General features: G+C 43.6%; 1 protein-coding gene across 9 annotated transcripts in view; it reads right to left on the reverse strand.

Moving 5' to 3' along the window:
* Window positions 1-472: 472 nt before the first annotated feature.
* The window catches only part of LTBP3 (latent transforming growth factor beta binding protein 3), a 1,616,087-nt gene continuing 1,594,872 nt past the window's right edge, over window positions 473-21,687 (reverse strand). For all 9 annotated transcript variants that reach the window (XM_077457876.1, XM_077457830.1, XM_077457857.1 and 6 more), the window contains one exon: window positions 473-3,095. In XM_077457876.1, the coding sequence (XP_077314002.1) occupies window positions 2,944-3,095 (152 nt within the window). In that variant the 3' untranslated portion in view covers window positions 473-2,943. The remainder of the gene's footprint in view (window positions 3,096-21,687) is intronic.

Here is a 21,687-nt window from a genome sequence, read left to right on the forward strand (position 1 = left end):
CCAATGTTATTAAACATTGACTGGCAGCTGTGGCATCATGACTGCATTCCCCAGAGCGCAAGATGGCCTTTCAGCCATTCCCAGTACTGTCCAGATTTACCACAGTACGTCTTTAATTTTTGGTGATATACCAGCTATAAGCATTATGAGGATGATGTAAAATATTACAGTACTATAACCAAGTCTACAGTATATATTTACAGATTGACCCTTCTACTAAGTAACTTGATGTTATTACAGTAATGGCATGTCTACAAAATTAAAAAAGGCTAGAATCTGCTAAAAAACTTTACGATGTATTTAATGGTTAAGGAGAGGACTGTTTTTGTCACTCAACAAAAGGAGTTTCACTGCTGAACTGTAGGAATTGCAAGACTTTAAACACAATTACAAATTGGTTGGTTGTAAACCCAACGGTGTTAGATCTCCTACCTAATTAAATGTAAAGAAAATAACCACAAACATACAAAAATGGTTTATATTTAAATTTAATAAACAAACCAATTGAATATATCATAAATCCCAGCCCTTTAGGGTTGTATTGTGCACAATGAACTTTGGCAGTTAGATGTACTCAAAAATCATATCAATATAATTTTAAATGATCAGCCTGTCCAAAACTGATATCTAATTTTGTAGATGGAATTGCATTTGTTTTTAATATGACTAATTATGTAACTGTGAACAGGTAAACCACCTGACCATTTTTAATAGCTCTCGGGGACTCTGTTGGTGAGATATCAGTGCTCGAGTTCCAGGGTCTGTATGCTGAAGTTATCACCCTCCCAGTTTATTGATTTATTTAAAAGAGAAGGTTGGTGTTTTTTTTTTTTTTTTTTTTTTTAAATCATACTTCTCTAGGTGGATGCAGCATCGGTCCAATGCTGCAACTGGCCCCTACCTGCTCTAAGACTGAGAGCTGAGTGATCAAACACCACTGATCGCTTACTGTGAGTAGAGAGCTGATGAATGTCAGTCAGTTGCTCTCTGGTCTGTTCCAACCCCCCTCACTGGAGTGCTGGGCTGTGGAGGGAGCGGGAGGCTCAGGTGCTTATCGGCTTGCTGAGAGGCTGAACCAGGTGCTGGTCCAGGCTCCCAGGCAGATCTCAACCATATGGGTGTGATCTTTCCTTAGCCTGAATAGGCTCTGTGGTGTCAGCCTGAAAGTGAGCTTCAGTTATTCATACTGGTCTTTGATCAAATTGGACAAAAAATTCAACATTTACCAATTTTTTTTAAAACACAGCACCCCAGAATACAGGCGAGGTGTTGGGGTGCCATAAAAAAACTATTGGCACTGCAACAAACCAATACAAATTACACACATTTCATAATGCATGCTTTAATGCAATGCATCACACTGGAAAGGCATGACCATGCTTCTAAATATATGTAGAACACAAGTGGAGGTGATGGAAAACTAGACAGGGACTGACTCGGTCCCCTAGTCTCTGCTTAAAACTAAAATATAACTTTTGGGTAAACCATCTCTTTAATTTATTGGCAGCTATATTTTTGGGGTTATGCAGTAGTCAAAACCTTTGGGGCTTGTGGCAGTAACAGCTGGACCAGGCTAAGGAATAAGTCATCATTTTGCTGCATTTCTGGGAGCTAGGTAGCAACACCTCATTCAGCCAGTGAGGGGATGACAGTGTAAATAGGTGAGTATTTTTCATTGTTCCTTCTAGCAATCCTGACATTGGAGCGTAGTTGCCCACAGATGTGCCAAGGTGCTAAGGGATGTTGGTCTGTGTTGCTGACCAGGGGTATATGTCCAGTAGTAATTTAGGGCCACACACATACAAACAGCATGCAGTATGCCAGTCAGTAGATGAGTTGGCTGTCTCATTTTTCTTTTTCAGGCTGTTTTCCTTCTATCTTCACCATGGATGAGCTCAGGCATGTTTGGATACTAGTCCAAATTCAATCTATCCTATCGGAAAGCTGTCAATATAGATTGCCATTCATAAGTGGCCAAGGCATTCCCCGCCCTGAAGATGCTTGTTTACACGCTACTTGTATATTTGTGACTGTGAGGTGGGGAAAGCCGTCACCGCTTATGATTTGTGGTCTGCAGTGACAGCTCCCTGGCAGAATAGCTCAGGTGGGTTCAAACTAATATCTGAACACACTTGAGCTTATCCTTACTGCTATCTCTGCAAACGATACTCTTCCTATTTTGGGAGTGGCTACAATCACTCCACTGTATCTATGGAAGGAGCCATGATTGTCACCCAGACTGGACATTAAACATGTCTGTCTTTGTCAATTTCCATTACCTGTGGGGTGATGAACATAGTAGTTTACAAAACGAAGAGAACATTATTTGTATTTTTAGTTTAGCTCACAGGAAGTGACAAGAACACTGCATTTCTGGCAAGATCGATGGGTATTTTCTGTACTTGCTGAAAATGTTCTCAGCCTAAAAATGAAAATTAGTGCAGCCACCACATCAAAGGACTGAAACGCTCCTATATATGGCATTTTTGTTCTTGGTTTATATCTGCATTAATGAAAAGACATACCTTTTTAGGCTTCTTGAGCAACAAAACACCGTTGCTGTTTGTGTTATCATATAACCCAATTGCATTTCTATGGCTACAGTTAGACCCTTGAGTTCTCACACACATATACATAATAATATACACAGACACTAACTAAATTTAAATGTCTATACATAAACAATCTGCATATGCATACTTAACCACACATATACAGTGGTTCCTATTTTGCAGAAGTATTTGAATATGTAAAGCATTAAGCTTTAGGGCTGTACATGTGGGGCATATACAAATTCCTTTTTTTTATAAATAAGCATATTGACTTGAATAATAAAGAAGCAGTGTCCTGCTTAACAAAACATTTTTCGCAGGCATTTTTTTGATCCAATCGTGCTTTTCATACAAGTCTCACTCATAGTTCTTGACCATTGTAGACACCAGGTCATCTTTTCCTCTGAGGTATGCAGATGTGTGGGTGTCGAGATCTTATATATCCTAGTTTACAGACACAACGAAATGATCCAATTGTGTTTAAACATCTGCTGTTTTTACACAGAGATCCCCTAGGATTCTTCTGTCGGCACTCGTCCAAATCTGTAAATATAAAAATAAGTTAATAGCACTAATATCCAACACTGCTGCAGGATAAACTCAAAGTATAACTAATGGCAACATTTATTTTTTTAGTTTTGGATAGTGTATGAGAAGGCTTGTCAGTTTTTATTGCTGTCTGTTCCCCCCGTTTGCTGTCTGTTCCCACCGATTAGGAGATCTCCCTCTCTATTTGTCCTGTTTTCCTGCAACTTGTAGCAAAATATAAAATATTCCATGGACTCAAAATGCCTCTCAGCAAATAGCTTGGGGGGTCTTCTTTCCAGAATGGGGTCATGGGGGGGGGGAGGGGGGGTTGTGCTATCTTGGCATTTTATGGCCTTCAAAACTGTGATAGGTAGTGAGGAGTAAAATCAAAAAATTACACCCTTAGAAATCCTGAAGGCGGTGCTTGGTTTTCGGAGACCTGTATGTGGCTAAGCTCCCAAAAAGTCTTACACATGTGGTATCTCTATACTCAGGAGAAGTAGCAGAATGTATTTTGTTGTGAAGTTATACATATAACCATGGCATATGTGAACAATATATAATTTAGTGACAAAAAAGTGACAATCACTTGTGACAAAAAATAAAATATTCAATGGGCTCAACATACCTCTCAACAAATTTTCCAAAATGGGGTAATTTTGGGCAGGGGATTTGGGTTGTACTGCCCTGCCATTTTAGCACCTCAAGAAATGAGATAGGCAGTCATAATCTAAAAGCTGCGTAAATTCCAGAAAATGTATCCTAGTTTGTAGACGCTATAACTTTTGAGCAAACCAATAAATATACGCTTATTGACATTTTTTTACCAAAGACATGTGGCTGAATACATTTTGGCCTAAACGTATGACTAAAATCGAGTTTGTTGGATTTTTTTTATAACAAAAATTCCAAAATCAAATTGTAAAAAGTGCTCTGGTCAGAAAGGGGGTAAAATGTTCCGGGGCTGAAGTGGTTAACACACAAGCACCAAAAAAAAAGTGGTTAGAATATGTTGCTGACATGAAAAGCTTTTCTATGTGTTCCTACTCATAACATCATGCTATTTAATACACACAAAAAAACGTTCAAATAGGTTTAAACTCTATGGCCGTGTGATATAACTGTGTACTATTGCCTATGCTAGTGTAGCACTACCCCCACAGGAGCAGCTACTTGATTTGGGCCTTCTGTTCCCATTCCAGCCTGGTTTGTTGCCTCAACCTAGATAAATGATGAAGGTGGTGGCACTCTAAAGTGGATGAAAAAAAAAAACTTCTTTATTCAGTACATCCAGATAAAATGACAAGAGACACACACAGTTCCAGGGCAGCCAGTAAACGTGTTTTACACGTCAGTGCCTATTTATTGCTGAGAATTCCATCAATGTTCACCCATTTAAGACAGCGAGCTGTCAGGTGAAACTCATTGATGGACGACACAGCTCCCTAATGACTAACCCATAAGATCAATAAACATAAATCGTAGTATAAACATTTATGGAAAAAGTATTCAATAAACCAATGAACACATTTTTTTTTTTTAAAAGAAATACGGTAAGTTAAAGACATGAAAAAGATTATAATTTTTTTTTATAGATATATGAACATATAATTAAAATAATGAAGAATAAAAAAGCAAATGGAGGGGGGGGGGGGGGGGCTATAAAACCAACCACCTATTATATAAGTGTAAATCTACAAATATGCACACATAATATATGTCATTCAAAAATAAACTATATTAGGAATAAACAAAAAAGGGTACCATCATAAGAAAAAACACTGGAATGCAAATCCATGATTTAAATCTTGCTTAATAATAATAGGGTAAATCTACATATATATCAATGTTAAAATAATAATCATGGGAATTCTAATTATTTAACCACTTAATTATTTAACCACTAATTATTTAACCACTGACCGATGCACGCAGATATACGTTGGCACAATGACAGCGGTGGGCAAATGGGCGTACCTGTACTTCCCCTTAATTGGCGGGGCTAGTGGGTACGCGTACCCGCCGCATATAGCGTGACCGTGCCCAGGGGACCCGATGCCTGCCAGTCTCCCGGCGATCGTGTCACGGGGCTCGCATAATGGGGAGATGTAAACAAGCCGTTTCCCCATTCTGCTTTGTGACATGACAGAGATCACTGCTCCCTGTCATCGGGAGCATTGATCACTGTCATGTGAGTGGAAGCCCACCCCCCTACAGTTATAATCATTACCTAGGGAACATTTAAACCCTTAATTGCCCCCTAGTTTTTAACCCCTTCCCTGCCAGTGTCATTTACACAGTAATCAGTGCATTTTTATAGCACTGATCACTGTATAAATGACAATGGTCCCAAAATAGTGTCAACAGTGTTCAATGTTGCAGATCGCCGCCATTACTAATAAAAAAAAAACGAATTAATAAAAATGCCATACAACTATCCTCTATTTTGTAGACGCTATAACTTTTGCGCAAACCATATATAATACATTTATTGCAATTTTTTACCAAAAATATGTAGAAGAATACATATTGGCCTAAACTGAGGAAAACAATTATTTTTCATATATTTTTGGGGGATATTATTTCAAAAAATTAAAAATATAGTTTTTATTTTTTCAAAATTGGCACTCTTATTTTGTTTATAGCGCCAAAAAAAAAACGCAGAGGTGATCACATACCATCAAAAGAAAGCTCTATTTGTGGGAAAAAAGGACGTCAATTTTGTTTGGGAGCCACGTCGCATGACCATGCAATTGTCAGTTAAAGTGATGCAGTGCCGAATCACAAAAGGTGCTGTGGTCAGGAAGGGGGTAAAATCTTCTGGGGCTGAAGCTGTTAAAGATACTCCTAAACCCACTACACAAGTATGTCAGTTCAGTGGTTGTATAATACCCAATGAATCAAAATGGACACAAAATCCCTGAAGATAATAAATTCAAAACCAATATCCTCAATTCTGATAATGGAAAAACAAAACAAAAAATATATGTTAAGAGATATCAAAATGAATACACATGGGAAGGATATTTGCATGTACTGTGACATGGAAACTTCCACACTACATAAAGGTACAGTGGGTAAAATAGGTATTGAACACTGCAAAATTTTTCTAGGTAAATATTTTTCTAAAGGTGTTATTGACATGAAATTGTCACCACAGTAACAACCCATGCACTCTATACATACAAAAAAAAAAACACGAATAAGTTCAAAAATTAAATAATGGATAATAACAGCCCGTGCATTGTGAGCGCACAGGCACCAACCCACCTATCCATTCACCCAGCCCCTTTCAGGATGCCAGACGCATGGACTCCTATGGCTGGGGTGGGAGGGGGTGTTTTTTTAAGCACCTGATTAGAGCCAGAGGCTCTAATAGGCTTTAAAATAGGGTGGGTTTCGGGAAACCGAGAGTGTGCCACGTTTCCACCAAATTGTGTGATGATAGCGAATACATTTTTGCTATTTTCACACTAATTTTCCTCCCCACCAATCAGGAGACCCATTTCCCGATTCACCAAAGCACCAGGAAGAGGAGGCACAAGCAGAGGAGACATGCGCTGGACTGGGGAAAGGATACCTCCTCAATGGAGATGATGGCATAGCCCGTGCTAAGTGCCTGGCCATCCACAGGGGGGGTGCTGTCAGAACCATGAGCCTGGGGGGACTGCTTTTCTGTCAGAGCTGCGAGATCTACTGGGAGTGGGGTGCTGTCAGAGCCACGAGACCCGTGGGGGGGTTGGGTTGCCATCAGAGCCACCCAGTCAACAAACCTGGGGGGTCCTGCTGTCGGGTCAGAGCTGAGACAACTGCAGGGGGTGCTGTCAGAGCCATGAGACCCGTGCGGGGGGTTGTTGCTGTCAGAAGCAAACCCTGTTCTACAAGTGGGGTGCCTAGCTGTATAACCGGAGTGGTATGCCCTGATCTGTGATGAGGCTTGAGCTGTATACCCTTAGCCGTATACACTGATCTGTATACACTTAGCTGTATACCCTGAGCTGTATACCTTTATTTGTGACGCTGAGCTGTATACCCTGATCTGATGATGAGCTGTATACCCTGATCTGTATACACTTAGCTGTATAACCTGATTTTGTAATGCTGGGCTGTATACCCTGATCTGTGATGCTGACTGAGATGTATACACTGATCTGTGATGCTGAGCTGTATATCCTGATCTGTGAGGCTGAGCTGTATACCCTGAGCTATGATGCTGAGCTGTATACCCTGATCTGTGATGGTGATCTGTGTACCCTGATCTGTAATGCTGAGCTGTATACCGTAATCTGTGATGCTGGGGCTGTATACTCTGTCCTGTGATGCTGAGCAGTATACTCCTAACACTATGGGTGGGAGCAAGTGGGGATGGAGTGGGTGGATTCAATAAGGGTGGGGCTTAAGAGAAGTGGTATGGGTCAAAAAGGAAGGGCGGAGGTTGGTGCCCCCTATCCTAAAACTTCACCAGCTGCCACTGTGTAATAAAATGGATTGACACAGAAAAAAATGATTGAACACATGAAGAAAGGGAGCTGTAAAAAGGCATGGAAAGCCAAGACATTTGCTTTCTAATTATTGATAGATTTCAGCTATCCAGTCCCTTGTCAGTGCAAATTAACATCAGCTGGTTCAGTCTCAACTAATGGCCTATAAAAAAGGTCTCATTACCAAAGTGTCACACAAGAAACATCTCATGATAGGTAAACAAAGAGCTCTGTCAAGACCTTTGCAACCATCTTTGGTATTGTAATTAAAGACATGTTTTAACTTGAAAAGCTTGCGGTTGCTGCTGTGACCCACAAAATTCATTCTGTCTTACCACACTTGTAATTGCCCCTAAAATGCAACCAAGTAGTGGACTGTTCATGGATGGGATTAAAGAAACTCGGTGCAAGGGTGCTGGCCAAGGAGCAAGCTTTCTTAGGGATTATGTTAATACCCTTATGTAATATATCTGACAGGGCATCATCTCCAAACATAGAGGTAAATATCTCCTTACTATGTCCTTAACGTGATTGAACTCTTGACTGTAGGGGATACTAATGCTGGTTTATCACCAAAGCCTGAATGGGGCTCTTTGAAATTATTCAATAAATCATCCTTGCTCTTGGTTCTGGCAATATTGTATACGCGAAACAGAACCTACTTAAGATATTATCTCTGCCTAAATCTAGTGTAAAGGAGACCTGCTTCCCTTCCAAAGTCTGGGCTTTCACTGCAGATACAATGGATCCGCATGAACTGCCCAAAGGGTATCTCCCTGATGACATGCTTGGGGTGATTAGATTGAGCCAGCAAGAAAATATTGCCTGCCAGAGGTTTTCTATACAGCTGTGTGATAACTTTATCATGGGAGGCATGATAAATCTGAGAGATCTTTCATGTAAAAGCCCTGTAAACATTAAATTGCAGGCATTGAAAATCAAAAAGGTCAAAAAAAATCAAGATCACCAATTATTATCATGTCACAAATGAACAGGAGGTCATCTATATACCTAAAGAACATATGAATATATGGTCTAAATGGGTTCCTGTCTCCATAGATGTGGGTCCGCTCCAAAAAACCCATGAAAAGGTTGGCGAGTGAGGGCGAACATTTCTCCCCATCATGGCCTCACACCACTGGAGAACACTGCATCAAAAATAAAATAGTTATGTGTCAGCAAGTAATCCAGCACCTCCAAAATAAATGATTGCTGAGCAGAGGAAAGATCAGTGTGGTATTCTAAATAGCAAGATACGGCTTCAAGGGCCAGATGATGCGGTATAATGGCGTACAAACTGGCAACATCACAAGTAAGCTTACTCATACTGTATATCTGCATGATCCTCAAATACAGGTTTTATATGGTCCAGTTACTACTTTTTTTTTATTCTTTGTAATCATATTGTTTTGGAATAAAGACTGATTTAACATGACCACACACAGTTTCAAGGAACCAACCAGCTGTACTTTCTGAACGCGGAATGATAATTCACTTAGAGTTAGGCCGCATACACACGATCGGAGATTAGGACAGCAAAAGACCGATAAGAGCTTTTGGTCAGAAACTGACTTTTGCTGGTCGAATTCCAGCCAGCAAAAGATTGAGAGCAGGTTCTCATATTTTCGGTCGCAAAAAGTGACGAATGGAAATTCGGATCGTCTGTAGCAATTCCGACACGTAAAATTCCTTTGCATGCTTGGAAAAAACTTGAGACATGCACGGAAGCATTGAACTTAATTTTCTCGGCTCGTCGTAGTGTTGTACATCACCGCGTTCTTGATGGTCAAAAGTTCAGAGAACTTTTGTGTGACCACAAAAGCCAAGCTTGAGTGGAATTCCATCAGAAAAACCATGTAAGATTTTTCCGATGAAAAATCCGCTCGTGTGTACGGGGCATTAATGTGCAGGATGTTTTACGTTTGAATAATGAGGATGATGTCAGTTCACTAAGACTGTTATTTCAGAAACTCAAGTGCAATATTGTGAAAGAAATAAAATCATACTGGCACAAGACTACACTCTAAAATTGAATTCCACTAATTTATCTGTTTATTAACCACTTCAATACCCGGCCATAGTCATATGACGGCCACAGATGGGATCTCCCATCCTGGGTGGACGTCATATGACGGCCTCGATATTTCGCCACTCCTGCGGGTCCCTAGGGGCCCACAGCGTGGCGATCGTGGATGAGGTGTGCCCCTCGGACACAGCCCATACCCGATCTGTGTGGTTTCCATCCCCATCAACACCCCCGATACATGTGACCGGCCGTGTCCAATCACAGCCGGTCACATGTACTGCGCCATTACAGCACTCGTGCACGTGCCTAGGGCGCGTGCAGAGCGGCGATCGGGGATGCGGCTTGTCACCCTGAAACAGCCCAACCCCGATCGCAGTAATGAGCTAATGAAATTGGCTCTTTACCACATGACCGGCTGTGTCCAATCACAGACGGTCACAGAATGTAAACAAACCGCGGTAACAAGATGTTACCGGGTTCTCCTCCTCACACACTGATCGTGTGTGAGGAGGAGATTGGGGTGACATCTCGTTATCGCCTAGTGTACACAAATCACACACTGATTACCCCCCCCAATAAAGAGGACCTGTCACCACCCATCAAAGTACCTGTCATCACCCATCAAAGTAGCTGTCACCACCCATCATAGCCCATCTGAGTACCCGAGTACCTGTCAGCCCATCTGAGTACCTGTCCCAGCCCATCTGAGTACCCGAGTACTTGTCTCAGCCCATCTGAGTACCCGAGTACTTGTCTCAGCCCATCTGAGTACCCGAGTACCTGAGTACCTGTCCCAGCCCATCTGAGTACCCGAGTACCTGTCCCAGCCCATCTGAGTACCCGAGTACCTGAGTACCTGTCTCAGCCCATCTGAGTACCTGTCTCAGCCCATCTGAGTACCTGTCACAGCCCATCTAAGTACCTGTCACAGCCCATCTGAGTACCCGAGTACCTGAGTACCTGTCACAGCCCATCTGAGTACCTGTCACAGCCCATCTGAGTACCCGAGTACCTGAGTACCTGTCACAGCCCATCTGAGTACCCAAGCTCATCTGAGTACCTGAGTACCTGTCACAGCCTACCTGAGTACCTGTCAAAGCCCATCTGAGTACCCATCACAGTTCATCTGAGTACCTGTCACAGTTCATCTGAGTACCCGAATGCCTGTCACCAACCCGTGGGAGTATCCGTGTACCCGTCACCAGCCCGTCGGAGTACCCGAATGCCTGTCACCAGCCCGTCGGAGCACCCGTCACCAACCCGTCGGAGTAACGGAGTACCTGTAACCAGCCTGTCAGAGTACCTGATTACCTGTCATCAGCCCGTCGGAGTACCCAAGTAGCTGTCACCAGCCCGTCGGAGTAACAGAGTACCTGTCACCAGCCCCTCAGAGTACCCGAGTACCTATTTGCAGCCCATGCCTCATAGAATACATATCGGGGAGTTTGCTTTCCAAAATGGGGTAATTTTGTGGGTAATTGCATTGTCCTGGTGCTCCAGGACCTTCAAAAGTGTGATGGGTAGGAACGAAATGAGATGTGCAATTTATGCTCCTAGAACGCCTGAAGGTACAACTTCCATGTTGGACCTCTGTATATGGCCAGGCTGTGTAAAAGTCTCACACATGTGGTATCGCAATACTCAGAAGGAGTAGCAGAATGTGTTTTGGGGTGTAATTTTTTCTATATACATGCTATGTGTTAGAGATATCTTATAAATGGACAACTTTGTGTAAAAGAAAAAAGATTTTAATTTTCTTTCCACGTTTTCTGAAGACTTGTGTAAAAAAATTAACCGTTCAAAAGACTCATAATGCTTCATAGAATATACTTTGGGGTGTTTGTTTTCCAAAATGGGGTCATTTTGTGGGTAATTCCATTGTCCTGGTGCTCCAGGGCCTTCACAAATGTAATAGGTCGTTAGGAAATTAGAGGTGTCATTTATGCTCCTAGAACACCTAACGGCGCTCCCTGCATGTTGGGCCTCTGTATGTGGACACGCTGTGTAAAAGTCACACACATGTGGTATCGCCATACTCAGGATGAGTAGCAGAATGTATTTTTGGGGTGTAATTTTTGCTATGTACATGCTTTAAGTTAGAAATATCTTATAAACTGACCACTTTGTGTAAAAAAAAAAAATATGTTTTTGTTTTCTTTCCACGTTTTCTGAAGACTTGTGGAAAAAAATTAACTGTTCAAAAGACTCATTGTGCCTCATAGAATATACGTTGGGGTGTCTGCTTTCCAAAATGGGGTCGTTTTGTGGGTAATTCTACTGTCCTGGTGCTCCAGGGCCTTTACAAATGTAATAGGTCATTAGAGGTAGAAAATTTGAGGTGTCATTTATGCTTCTAGAACCCCTTACGGTGCCCCCTGCATGTTGGGCCTCTCTGTGTGGCCAGCCTGTCTAAAAGTCCCACACATGTGATATCGCCATACTCGGGAATAGTTGCAGAATGTATTTTGGTGTGTAATTGGAAGTATGCATATACTGTGTATGAGAAATAACTTGTTATTATGACAATTTTGTAAAAAAAAACAAAAAAACAAAAAGAAACATTCTTCTTTTTCCCAAGAATTGTGGGAAAAAAATTACAACTTAAAAAACTCACCATGCCTCTTACTAAATACCTTGGGCTGTCTACTTTTTAGAAAGGGGTAATTTGGGGGGTATTTGTACTTTCCTGATATTTCAGAGCCTCAAGAAATGAGATAGGCCGTCAGTACATTAAGTGTAATCAGATGTGATCAATTTTCAATGATTTGCACCATAGCTTGTAGACTCTATAACTTTCAAAGAGACTAAATAATAGTCACTAATTTAGTTTATTTTTACCAAAAAGATGTAGCCATATAAATTTTGGCCCAAATTTATGAACAAAAATGACTTATTTGCAAAATGTTATCATAGAAACTAAAAAAAAGGGTTTTTTTTTCAAAATTTTCGCTCTTTTTTCACTTATGTCGCAAAAAATAAAAAACCCAGTGGTGATTAAATACCACCAAAAGAAAGCTCTATTTGTATGAAAAAAATTATAAAAATGTGTTTGGGTACAGTGTTGCATGACTGAGTAACTGGTATTCAAAGTGTGAGAGCGCTGAAAGCTAAAAATTGGTCTGGTAAGGAAGGTGTATAAATCTCCTGTATTGAAGTGGTTAAAGGTCAGCAGATACAAAAAGTGTAGCTGCTGAGTTTTAAAAAACACATACTCACCTGTCCCACGGTCCAGCGATGCGGATGCCCAGAGCCTCGGTTTTTCTCCCCCGCCTCTCCCTGGTGCCAGCATCACTAAGTGTGGGCACCCAGCTGTGACAGCTTGTGGCTTCACAGCCGGGTGGGCACTGCGCATATGTGAGTCGCACTGCACGTCCTGAATGGCCGAGCAATCTTGTATGACCTGTGATGTGTCCTAGAAGATTTCAGGGAGGGAGGGGGAGAGAAGGAGTTACCTAGGCGGTGCGAGCAGAAGTGGGAGCTGGGTACCTGTCATAACTAGGTAACCCCCCCCCAAAAAACAACAACAACACATTGCCAAATCTGGCATGTCAGGGGGTTAGGAGTCCTTAAATGGGAAGTTGGATGGAACTCTGCTTTAAAGAAAAAATAGACTTATGTATTATCTGGTTATTCCTTTGATTTAATGTGGCTTATTATTGCTTCCAAAACCAAGGAAATCGAAAAATAAGATTTTTATAACAGCTTACCTATAAAATCCTTTTCTTGGAGTACATCATAGGACACAGCCTTAAGTATTTACTTAGTGGGTTATAGCTACATAGTTACATAGTTAGTAAAGTTGAATAAAGACACCAGTCCATCCAGTTCAACCTGAGTGAGTGTCTACAATTGTTCCTATCTCTATACACTCACATTGGTCCCTGCCCTCAAGGAGCCCACAATCCAAGGTCCCCATGCATATACTAGGGCACATTTTGGACACAAGCCAATTAACCTGCCTGCATGTCTTTGGAGTGTGGGAGGAAACCGGAGTACCCGGAGGAAACCCACGCAGGCACAGGGAGAACAAGCAAACTCCAGGCAGGTAGTGTCGTGGTTAGGATGCCTTCAGGTGTTGACGCCTCATTCCTTCTTACATCCACTTGGTAAAATTTTGTGAATGTATGGACCGAAGACCAAGTTGCAGCCTTGCAGATCTGAGCAAAGAAGGCCAGGTGACACACTGCCCAAGAAGGACTAACCGCCCTGGTAGAGTGCACCTTAACTTGAATAGGGGGAATCTTACCTCTTAAATCATAAGTTTGAATTATAACTTGCCGAATCAACTTGGTAACAGTGGATTTCGACACTGCCTGTCCTTTTTTTAGGACCTTCTGGCGGGATAAATAAGACACCAGTCTTATGAATCTGAGCAGTTTAATTTAAATAGATTTTCACTGCTTTTACTACATCAATACAATGTAGTGATTTTTCTTCCCTGGGACATGGTTTTGGGAAAAAGGATGGCAGGACAATATCTTCATTCAGATGAAAGCCTGAAACCACTTTTGTCAAAAAGCCTGAAACCACTTTGGTCAAAAAGCCTGGACAAGGGCATAACACCCTCTGTCCTCATGAATAATCAAATATGGCTCTTTACAAGAAAGAGCAGCCAATTCTGAAACCCTCCTTGCTGAGGATATAGCAACCAAAAATATCAGCTTCCTAGTCAGAAGGACTAAGGGAAAATGCTGTAATGGTTCAAATGGTGGTTTTTAGGGATGAGCTCAGGCGTGTTTGCATTGGTCCACGTGCTGAGCCCACCAGGAAGTCGGCACAGCGCTGAGCTAATCACAGGCAGTGAGACATTGCTCGATCTCTGCAGCCGCACATCGGGACAATGCCTCACTGCCTGTGATTAGCGCAGTGCTGCGCCGACTTCCTGGCGGGCTCAGCACGTGGACCATAAGAACATGCCTAAGCTCATCCCTAGTGGTTTTTGTAATGCTGCCAAAACTAAATTCAAGTCCCAAGGGGTTAAAGGTCATTTAACTGGCGGATTAATCCACATCACCCCTTGCATAAAACCCCGGACTAAAGAATGTGTAGCAATCGGGCTTTGAAATAAAATCGATAAGGCAGAGACTTGGCACTTAATAGTACTTAGGGCCAACTTCATCTCTATGCCCAATTGTAGAAAGGCAAGGATTCTACCTATAATATATCTCTGAAGGTGCCAACCCTTGGATTCACACTAGGATGCGTAAGCTTTCCAAGCTCTGGAAACTAGTTACCTTGCATTGATTAAAGTTGAGATAACAGACCTGGAAAGCCCAAGCTCCTTCAGAATGTGGGTTTCAAAAGCCAAGCCATTAAATTTATTGTTCGTAAAGGATGAAATATCGGCCCCTGCGATAGCAGGTTTGGCCTTAATGGGAGAGACCAAGGACCCTCCACTGCCATCTTTACGATCTCTGCATACCATGACCTTCTGGGCCATGCTGGTGCAACCAGAATTACCGTCTTTCTTTCCAGCTTGATCCTGCAAAGAAGTGGAGGCAGCAACTGAATCGGGGGGGAAAAGCGTAGATCAGTGAAAACTGATCCCACATGGGTAACAGCGCATCTGTTCTGTATGCGAGTGGATCCCTTGTTCTGGACACAAATTTGACTAACTTCATGTTCAATCTGGACAATAGAAGATCTATGTCCGGAGTCCCCCATCTTTGGCAAACAGCCCAAAGCATTTTGGACCATTCCCCTGGGAATAACTGCTGGTGACGTAGATAGTCCTCCTGCCAATTTTCTACTCCCGGAATGAAAACTGCTGCTAGGGATGGAACTGTCAGAAACCATGAACCAGACCGAGACAGAAGTATAATTAAATCACACTTGTTTATTAATAAAAAATAAAAAGGTAAATAGAGTAAGTGTAGTCAAAGCATAGCCAGAGTCCAGTAACCGGATCAAGTAGTCAGCCAGGCCAGAGTTCAATAACCAGATCAGGTAATCAGCCAGGCCAGAAGTCAGGGATCCAAGTGGAGGAACAGCAAACAGGATAAGGAGCCAGAAGGGATGTCAGCAAGCCAGTTTTAAAACAGGAAAGCAGGAGATGGTTTCTTGTGATGTGACCAAGGCGAAGGCAGAGATGAAGTGAGCTGGACAGCCTTAAGTAGGCAGGTCAGACGAGCAGGACCAGGAACAGCTGGGTAACTGTGCAGAGAGATGAGAGCTGGCAATTAGCCGACAGCTGAGCAGCCAGCCCAGAGAAGGAAGGGCTAAGCCAACCCTGACAGTACCCCCTCCTCAATGACCACTCTCCCTCGGAGGGCCATGCAGACCAATGGTTTCAATAAGGAGACATGAAACACATTTGAGATGCACATACTAGGAGAAAGGTTCAACACGTAAGCCACTGGGTTAATCCTGCGAAGGATAGGTCAAAGCCCGATAAACCGAGTTGCAAACTTCAGTGAGCGAACACTAAGTGGGAGGTTTGCGAGAAGACAGCCAGACCCCATCCCCAACCTGGTAGGAAGGCGCAGGCAGGCGTCTGCGGTCAGCATGGAGTCTGTACTTATCATTAGCATGACACAAAGCATCTTGGACTTGTATCCAAGTGGAATGAAGACCACAGAGATGCTCCTCTAATTCAGGAATACTCTGCGGAACAAACGAATCAGGCAACATGGAAGGTTGGAAACCATAATTCGCCATAAATGGAGCCAATCGGGAGGCAGAATTCAAGGCACTGTTAAGGTTGGAAACCATAATTCGCCATAAATGGAGCCAATCAGGAGGCAGAATTCAAGGCACTGTTGTGAGCAAACTCTGCCCATGGTCATAGGTCTGACCAGTTGTTATGGTGGTCAGAAATATAGCAACGTAGGAATTGCTCCAAGGACTGATTGGCTCGCTCTGCGGCCCCATTAGACTGCGAGGGATACACAGAAGAGAAAGCAAGCTGAATTCCCAATTGTGCACAAAAGGCTTGCCAGAACCGGGAGACAAACTGACTGCCCCTGTCCGAGACAATCACCCATGGCCCATGTAAGCGAAAGATTTCCCAAGCAAAAATGGGAGCCAGTTCCTTAGAAGTAGGCAACTTAAGTGGAATACAATGACACATCTTTGAGAACCAATCAACGACCATAAGGATAACAGTGTTGGCTTGGGAGTTGGGCAATTCCACAATGAAATCCATAGTCAGGTGGGTCCAGGGCCTCTCTCCATTGGGTATGGGTTGTAGGAGGCCCACTGGAAGGTGTCGTGGAGTCTTACTCTGAGCACATATGGAACAGGCAGCTACGAAGGCAGTTACATCAGCCTGTAGACTAGGCCACCAGAATTGTTGGGAAATGGCCCAAATGAGCTGATTATTCCCAGGATGGTCAGCTGCCTTGGGAGAATGGTAAGTCTTGAGCATGGCAGTATGGAGAATCTCTGGGACAAAGCAGCGGTCATAAGGTTTCTCGGGAGGAGCATGGACCTGAGCAGCAAGAATTTTGTCACCCAAAGGAGAAGAAAGACTGGTGCAAAACTGTAGCCAAGATATGATCAGGAGGAATCACAGGAACCGGAACTGACTCTGACTTGGAAGTGGAGGAAAATTAGTGACAAGACATCAGCCCTTACATTCTTAGTACCGGGTATGAATGAGACAATTTAATTAAAACTCTGCAAGAAAAGAGCCCATTGCGCCCTTCTGGGAGAGAGGTGAGAGTCTCAAAGGCCTTAATGGACTCCGGAAACCAACTCTGTGGGTTACCGTCCTTTCTGGTCATATTAGTCAGGGGCTTGACCAGAGACGAGAAGTTACAAATAAACTTCCAATAGTAGTTGGCAAAGCCCAGGAAGCGCTGCAGAGGACATAAACCCAGGGGTTGAGAGCCACTGTAGGACTGCCTCAAGTTTCTCTGGGTCCATCGAAAAACCAGCAGTGGAAATGACATAGCCCAGGAATATAACCTGTTCACGATGAAACTCTCACTTCTCCAGTTTACAATAGAGATTGTTCTCTCTTAGTTTCTGAAGCACATGACAAACATCTGTCTGGTGGCTCTCCAGGGACTTGAAAAATATGAGGATATCATTGAGAAAAACCATCACACATAACTGCAACAAATCTCGGAGGACATCGTTAATAAATTCCTGGAAAACTGCCAGGGTGTTACAAAGGCCAAAAGGCATTACCAGGTACTCTAATGGCCTGTTCTGGTATTAAACGCTGTTTTCCACTTGTCGCCCTTCTTAATCCGCACGAGATTGTATGCTCCTCTCAAATAAAGCTTTGTGAAAACCGTTGCTCCCTTGAGGCGGTCAAATAACTCTGTAATAAACGGAATCAGGTAGGCATTCTTAATCGTGACACGATTGAGACCGCTATAATCAATACAAGGTCTCAGTTCACCGCTCTTCTTCACAAAGAAGAAACCAGCACCAGCAGGAGACAAGGACTTGCTGATGAAACCTCGAGAAAGTGCATCTGCAACATACTCCTCAATGGCCTTATCCTCCAAGATCGACGAAGGGTAAACCCGGCCACGAGGGGGTATGGCACCAGGTTGAAGGTCAAATGCGCAATCATAAGACCGGTGTGGAGGCAAACTACCGGCTTGACCTTTTTCAAAGACATCGCTAAAATTGCGGTACTCCTCCTGCAGAGAGGAGAGTGAAGAGGTGCACAGGACCTTGGATACCTTCAGGAAGCATGTCTCACTGCATTGTGGTGACCAGGAGAGAACCTCAGCACAGAGCCAATCAAAAGAGGGGTTGTGCCTTTGTAACCAAGGATAACCAATAACCAGCGGAAACCTGGGTGAGGAAATAACTTGGAATAGGATTATCTCATGGATACCCTATGGCCATGGAAAACGTAACCGTCTCATGAGTCACATGGGCAGGCTGTAGAGGTCTCCCGTTAAGAACCTCAATGGGAAGTAGAGTGTCACACAGCTGCTGCAGAATTGAGTGCTGCGATACAAAGGCAGCATCAATTAACAGGCATGCAGCCCCAGAGTCGATTAGAGCCTGTATATTGATGGACGACTCAGCCCAAGAAAGGGTGACCAAAACCAGGGGCTTATCCTTCTGGATAACTGGGGACTAAACAATGCCACCTATGGTCTGTCCATTACAGGGCCTCAAGGTTCGGGCGTTCCCTGGACGGGTAGGGCAAGACTTCAAAAAGTGACCTGCCTGGCCACAATAAAGGCACATTCTCTCCCTCCTCCTAAGGGCTCTCTCCTCCTCAGAGAGACACGTGAAGCCCAAGTGCATGGGTTCATCTTCACTGACCGATTCGGTACCAGGAGGCATGGGAGGTGAGGGAGGCATGGGTGGGACTGCAAAGCTCAGAGGCAAACGTACAGGAGGCTTCCGCAAGTGCTCTTTTTCTGAGTCTGGAGTCAATGAGGGTGGCAAACGAGATCAAGCTCTCCAGCTCAGTGGGTATATCTTGGACTACTATCTCATCCTTGATGGAATTCGAGATACCATGAGAAAAAGCAGCCACAAGGGCCTCATTGTTCCAAGCAACCTCTGCTGCCAGAGTACAGAATTCAATGGCGTAGTCAGCAACAGTTCTCGTACTCTGTTTGATGGACAGGGGGGAATTGGCAGCAGAAGCGGAGCGTGCGGGAACGTCAAATACCCTTTTAAAAGGAGGGCACAAAGTCAGGGTAACTCAAGACAACAGGTTTTTGGGTCTCCCTTAGAGGATTTACCCAGGCCAAGGTTCTCTCAGAAAGCAAATATATCACGAAACCTACTTCGCTTCTGTCCGTGGGAAACGCCTGGGGTAGCATCTCAAAGTAAATCTCAACCTGGTTGAGAAACCCTCTGCATTGAACTAGCTTGCCCCCAAATCGCTGGGGAAGCGGAGTGGAACCAGACAGGCGGGGGCCTGCAAAGAGATTGGCGCAGCAGCAGGGACGGCCTGCAATTCAGTTTGTACCGGAGCAGCCACAGTGGGGGATTCCAGGTGAGCTGTGTGACTTAGGAGCGTTTGTAATGCTATGGCAAACTAATCAATGCAGTGATCTTGCTCATCCAATCTAGAAAAAATATTACCGACAAGTGGATTGACTGTATCTCTTGAATTCATGGCCTTCGCCTACTGTCAGAAACCATGAACCAGACCGAGACAGAAGTACAATTAAATCACACTTGTTTATGAATAAAAAATAAAAAGGTAAATAGAGTAAGCGTAGTCAAAGCATAGCCAGAGTCCAGTAACCAGATAGAGTAGTCAGCCAGGCCAGAGTTCAATAACCAGATCGGGTAATCAGCCAGGCCAGAAGTCAGGGATCCAAGTGGAAGAACAGCAAGCAGGATAAGGAGCCAGAAGGGATTTCAGCAAGCCAGTCTTAAAACAGGAACGCAGGAGATGGTTTCTTGTGATGTGACCAAGGGGAAGGCAGAGATAAAGTGAGCTGGACAGCCTTAAGTAGGCAGGTCAGATGAGCAGGATCAGGAACAGCTAGGTAAATGTAGAGAGAGACAAGAGCTGGCAATTAGCCGACAGCTGAGCAGCCAGCCCAGAGAAGGGCTAAGCCAGTCCTGACAGGGACATTCCTTTCTGCCCTAGTTAGGACATGGTTCACCTCTCTCTGAGCTGAGAGACTCTTAGTGCCCCCTTGGTGACTGATATAGGCCACAGCTGTGGCATTGTCGGATTGAATCCGGACTGGACAATTCTTTAACCTGGAGGTCCAGGTTTTCAGAGCCAGATACACTGCACGAATCTCTAGGATGTTGATGGGCAAGGCTCTTTCGAGTTTTGACCACTGTCCCTGGACAGTTGTCTCCTCTAGTAACGCTCCCCAGACTGAAAGGCTGGCATCTATCATTACTACTTTCCAAATTATTGGTCTGAAAAATTTCCCTTTCAGCAAATTCTGGCTTCGTAACCACCAACTGAGACACTCTTGGGGACAGCCGCATTGGCAAGTCCAAAGCTTGGATCGTCTTGTTCCAAGCAGAGAGGATTCTGTTTTGCAACAGTCTTGAATGGAACTGGGCATAGGTGACTGCTTCGAATGAAGCTACCATTTTTCCTAACAACCTCATGCAAAGGCAAATTGAAGAATTTGCTTTTGACCTGACCATCCTTACCAGCTCTTGTATAGAGCTGATCTTTGCTGGAGGCAAGAACACCCTTTTCAGAGCTGTATCTATGATAAGGCCTAAGTAATCCAGCCTTCTTACTGGTTTTAAGGAGAATCCAACCGAGACCAGGCAACTGGTTGTAATGCGTATGATTTGCCTTAAACGAGACACTGACTGGTCTATTAACAATAGATCTTCTAGGTACGCCAAAACTGTTATGCCCTGTGCCCTCAACCTTACTAGAGGTGGGGGCCAGTATTTTTGTGAATACCTGTGGTGCTGTGGCTAGCCCGAAGGGTAAGGCTGCAAACTGAAAGTGCTGTTGTTCCACTTCGAATCCCAGAAACCTTTGGTGAGCGGGAAATATATGGACATTCAGATATGCTTCCCTGATTTCGATGGATGCCAGAAGTTCTACATCTTGTAGGATGGAGACCACTGACCGGATCAACTCCATTTGAAATGAGCAAATTTTTAGGAACCAATTTAGATCCAGAATGGGCCTGACATCTCCATTCGGTTTTGGTACCATAAACAGGTTTGAATAGAAACCTAAACCTTGTTCTTCTGTGGGGATTTGATCTCCCTTGAGTCAAATATTGGTCTAATGCTTGAAACGGGGATTGTCTTTCCCCTGAATCCTTGGGGATGTTTGATCTCAGAAAGTGAGATGGTGGAAACTCCCAAAACTCTAGTTTGTATCCTAGAGTCACTATGGAGAGAGCCCATCTGTCCTGAGTTTCCCTCTGCCAGACTTCCGCGAAATGCAGAAGTCTTCCCCCCACCTTGGTGAGGGGAGACACCTCTTCATGAAGAGGTCTTACTATTCTTTGTAGTCTTGCGGGTCCAGGTATTCCTTTGAGCCTGGGCCTGACCCTGCGATTTTCCTCTGGAATCTGACGGTGGAAGCTGTCGCCACTGCATAGAGGAAGATGCGCTTGATGCAGGAGAGAGTCTGTTTAAATGAAGGACATTTATACTTTCTTTTGACTGGCAAAAGAGTAATCTTTCCACTGTTTTGATGTATTTATCCAAATCATCGCCAAATAGT

The sequence above is a fragment of the Lithobates pipiens genome, unplaced genomic scaffold, assembly GCF_037356315.1.
Source record: "Lithobates pipiens isolate NorthernLeopardFrog02 unplaced genomic scaffold, aLitPip1_a1.2 Scaffold_10, whole genome shotgun sequence".
Taxonomy (NCBI): domain Eukaryota; kingdom Metazoa; phylum Chordata; class Amphibia; order Anura; family Ranidae; genus Lithobates; species Lithobates pipiens.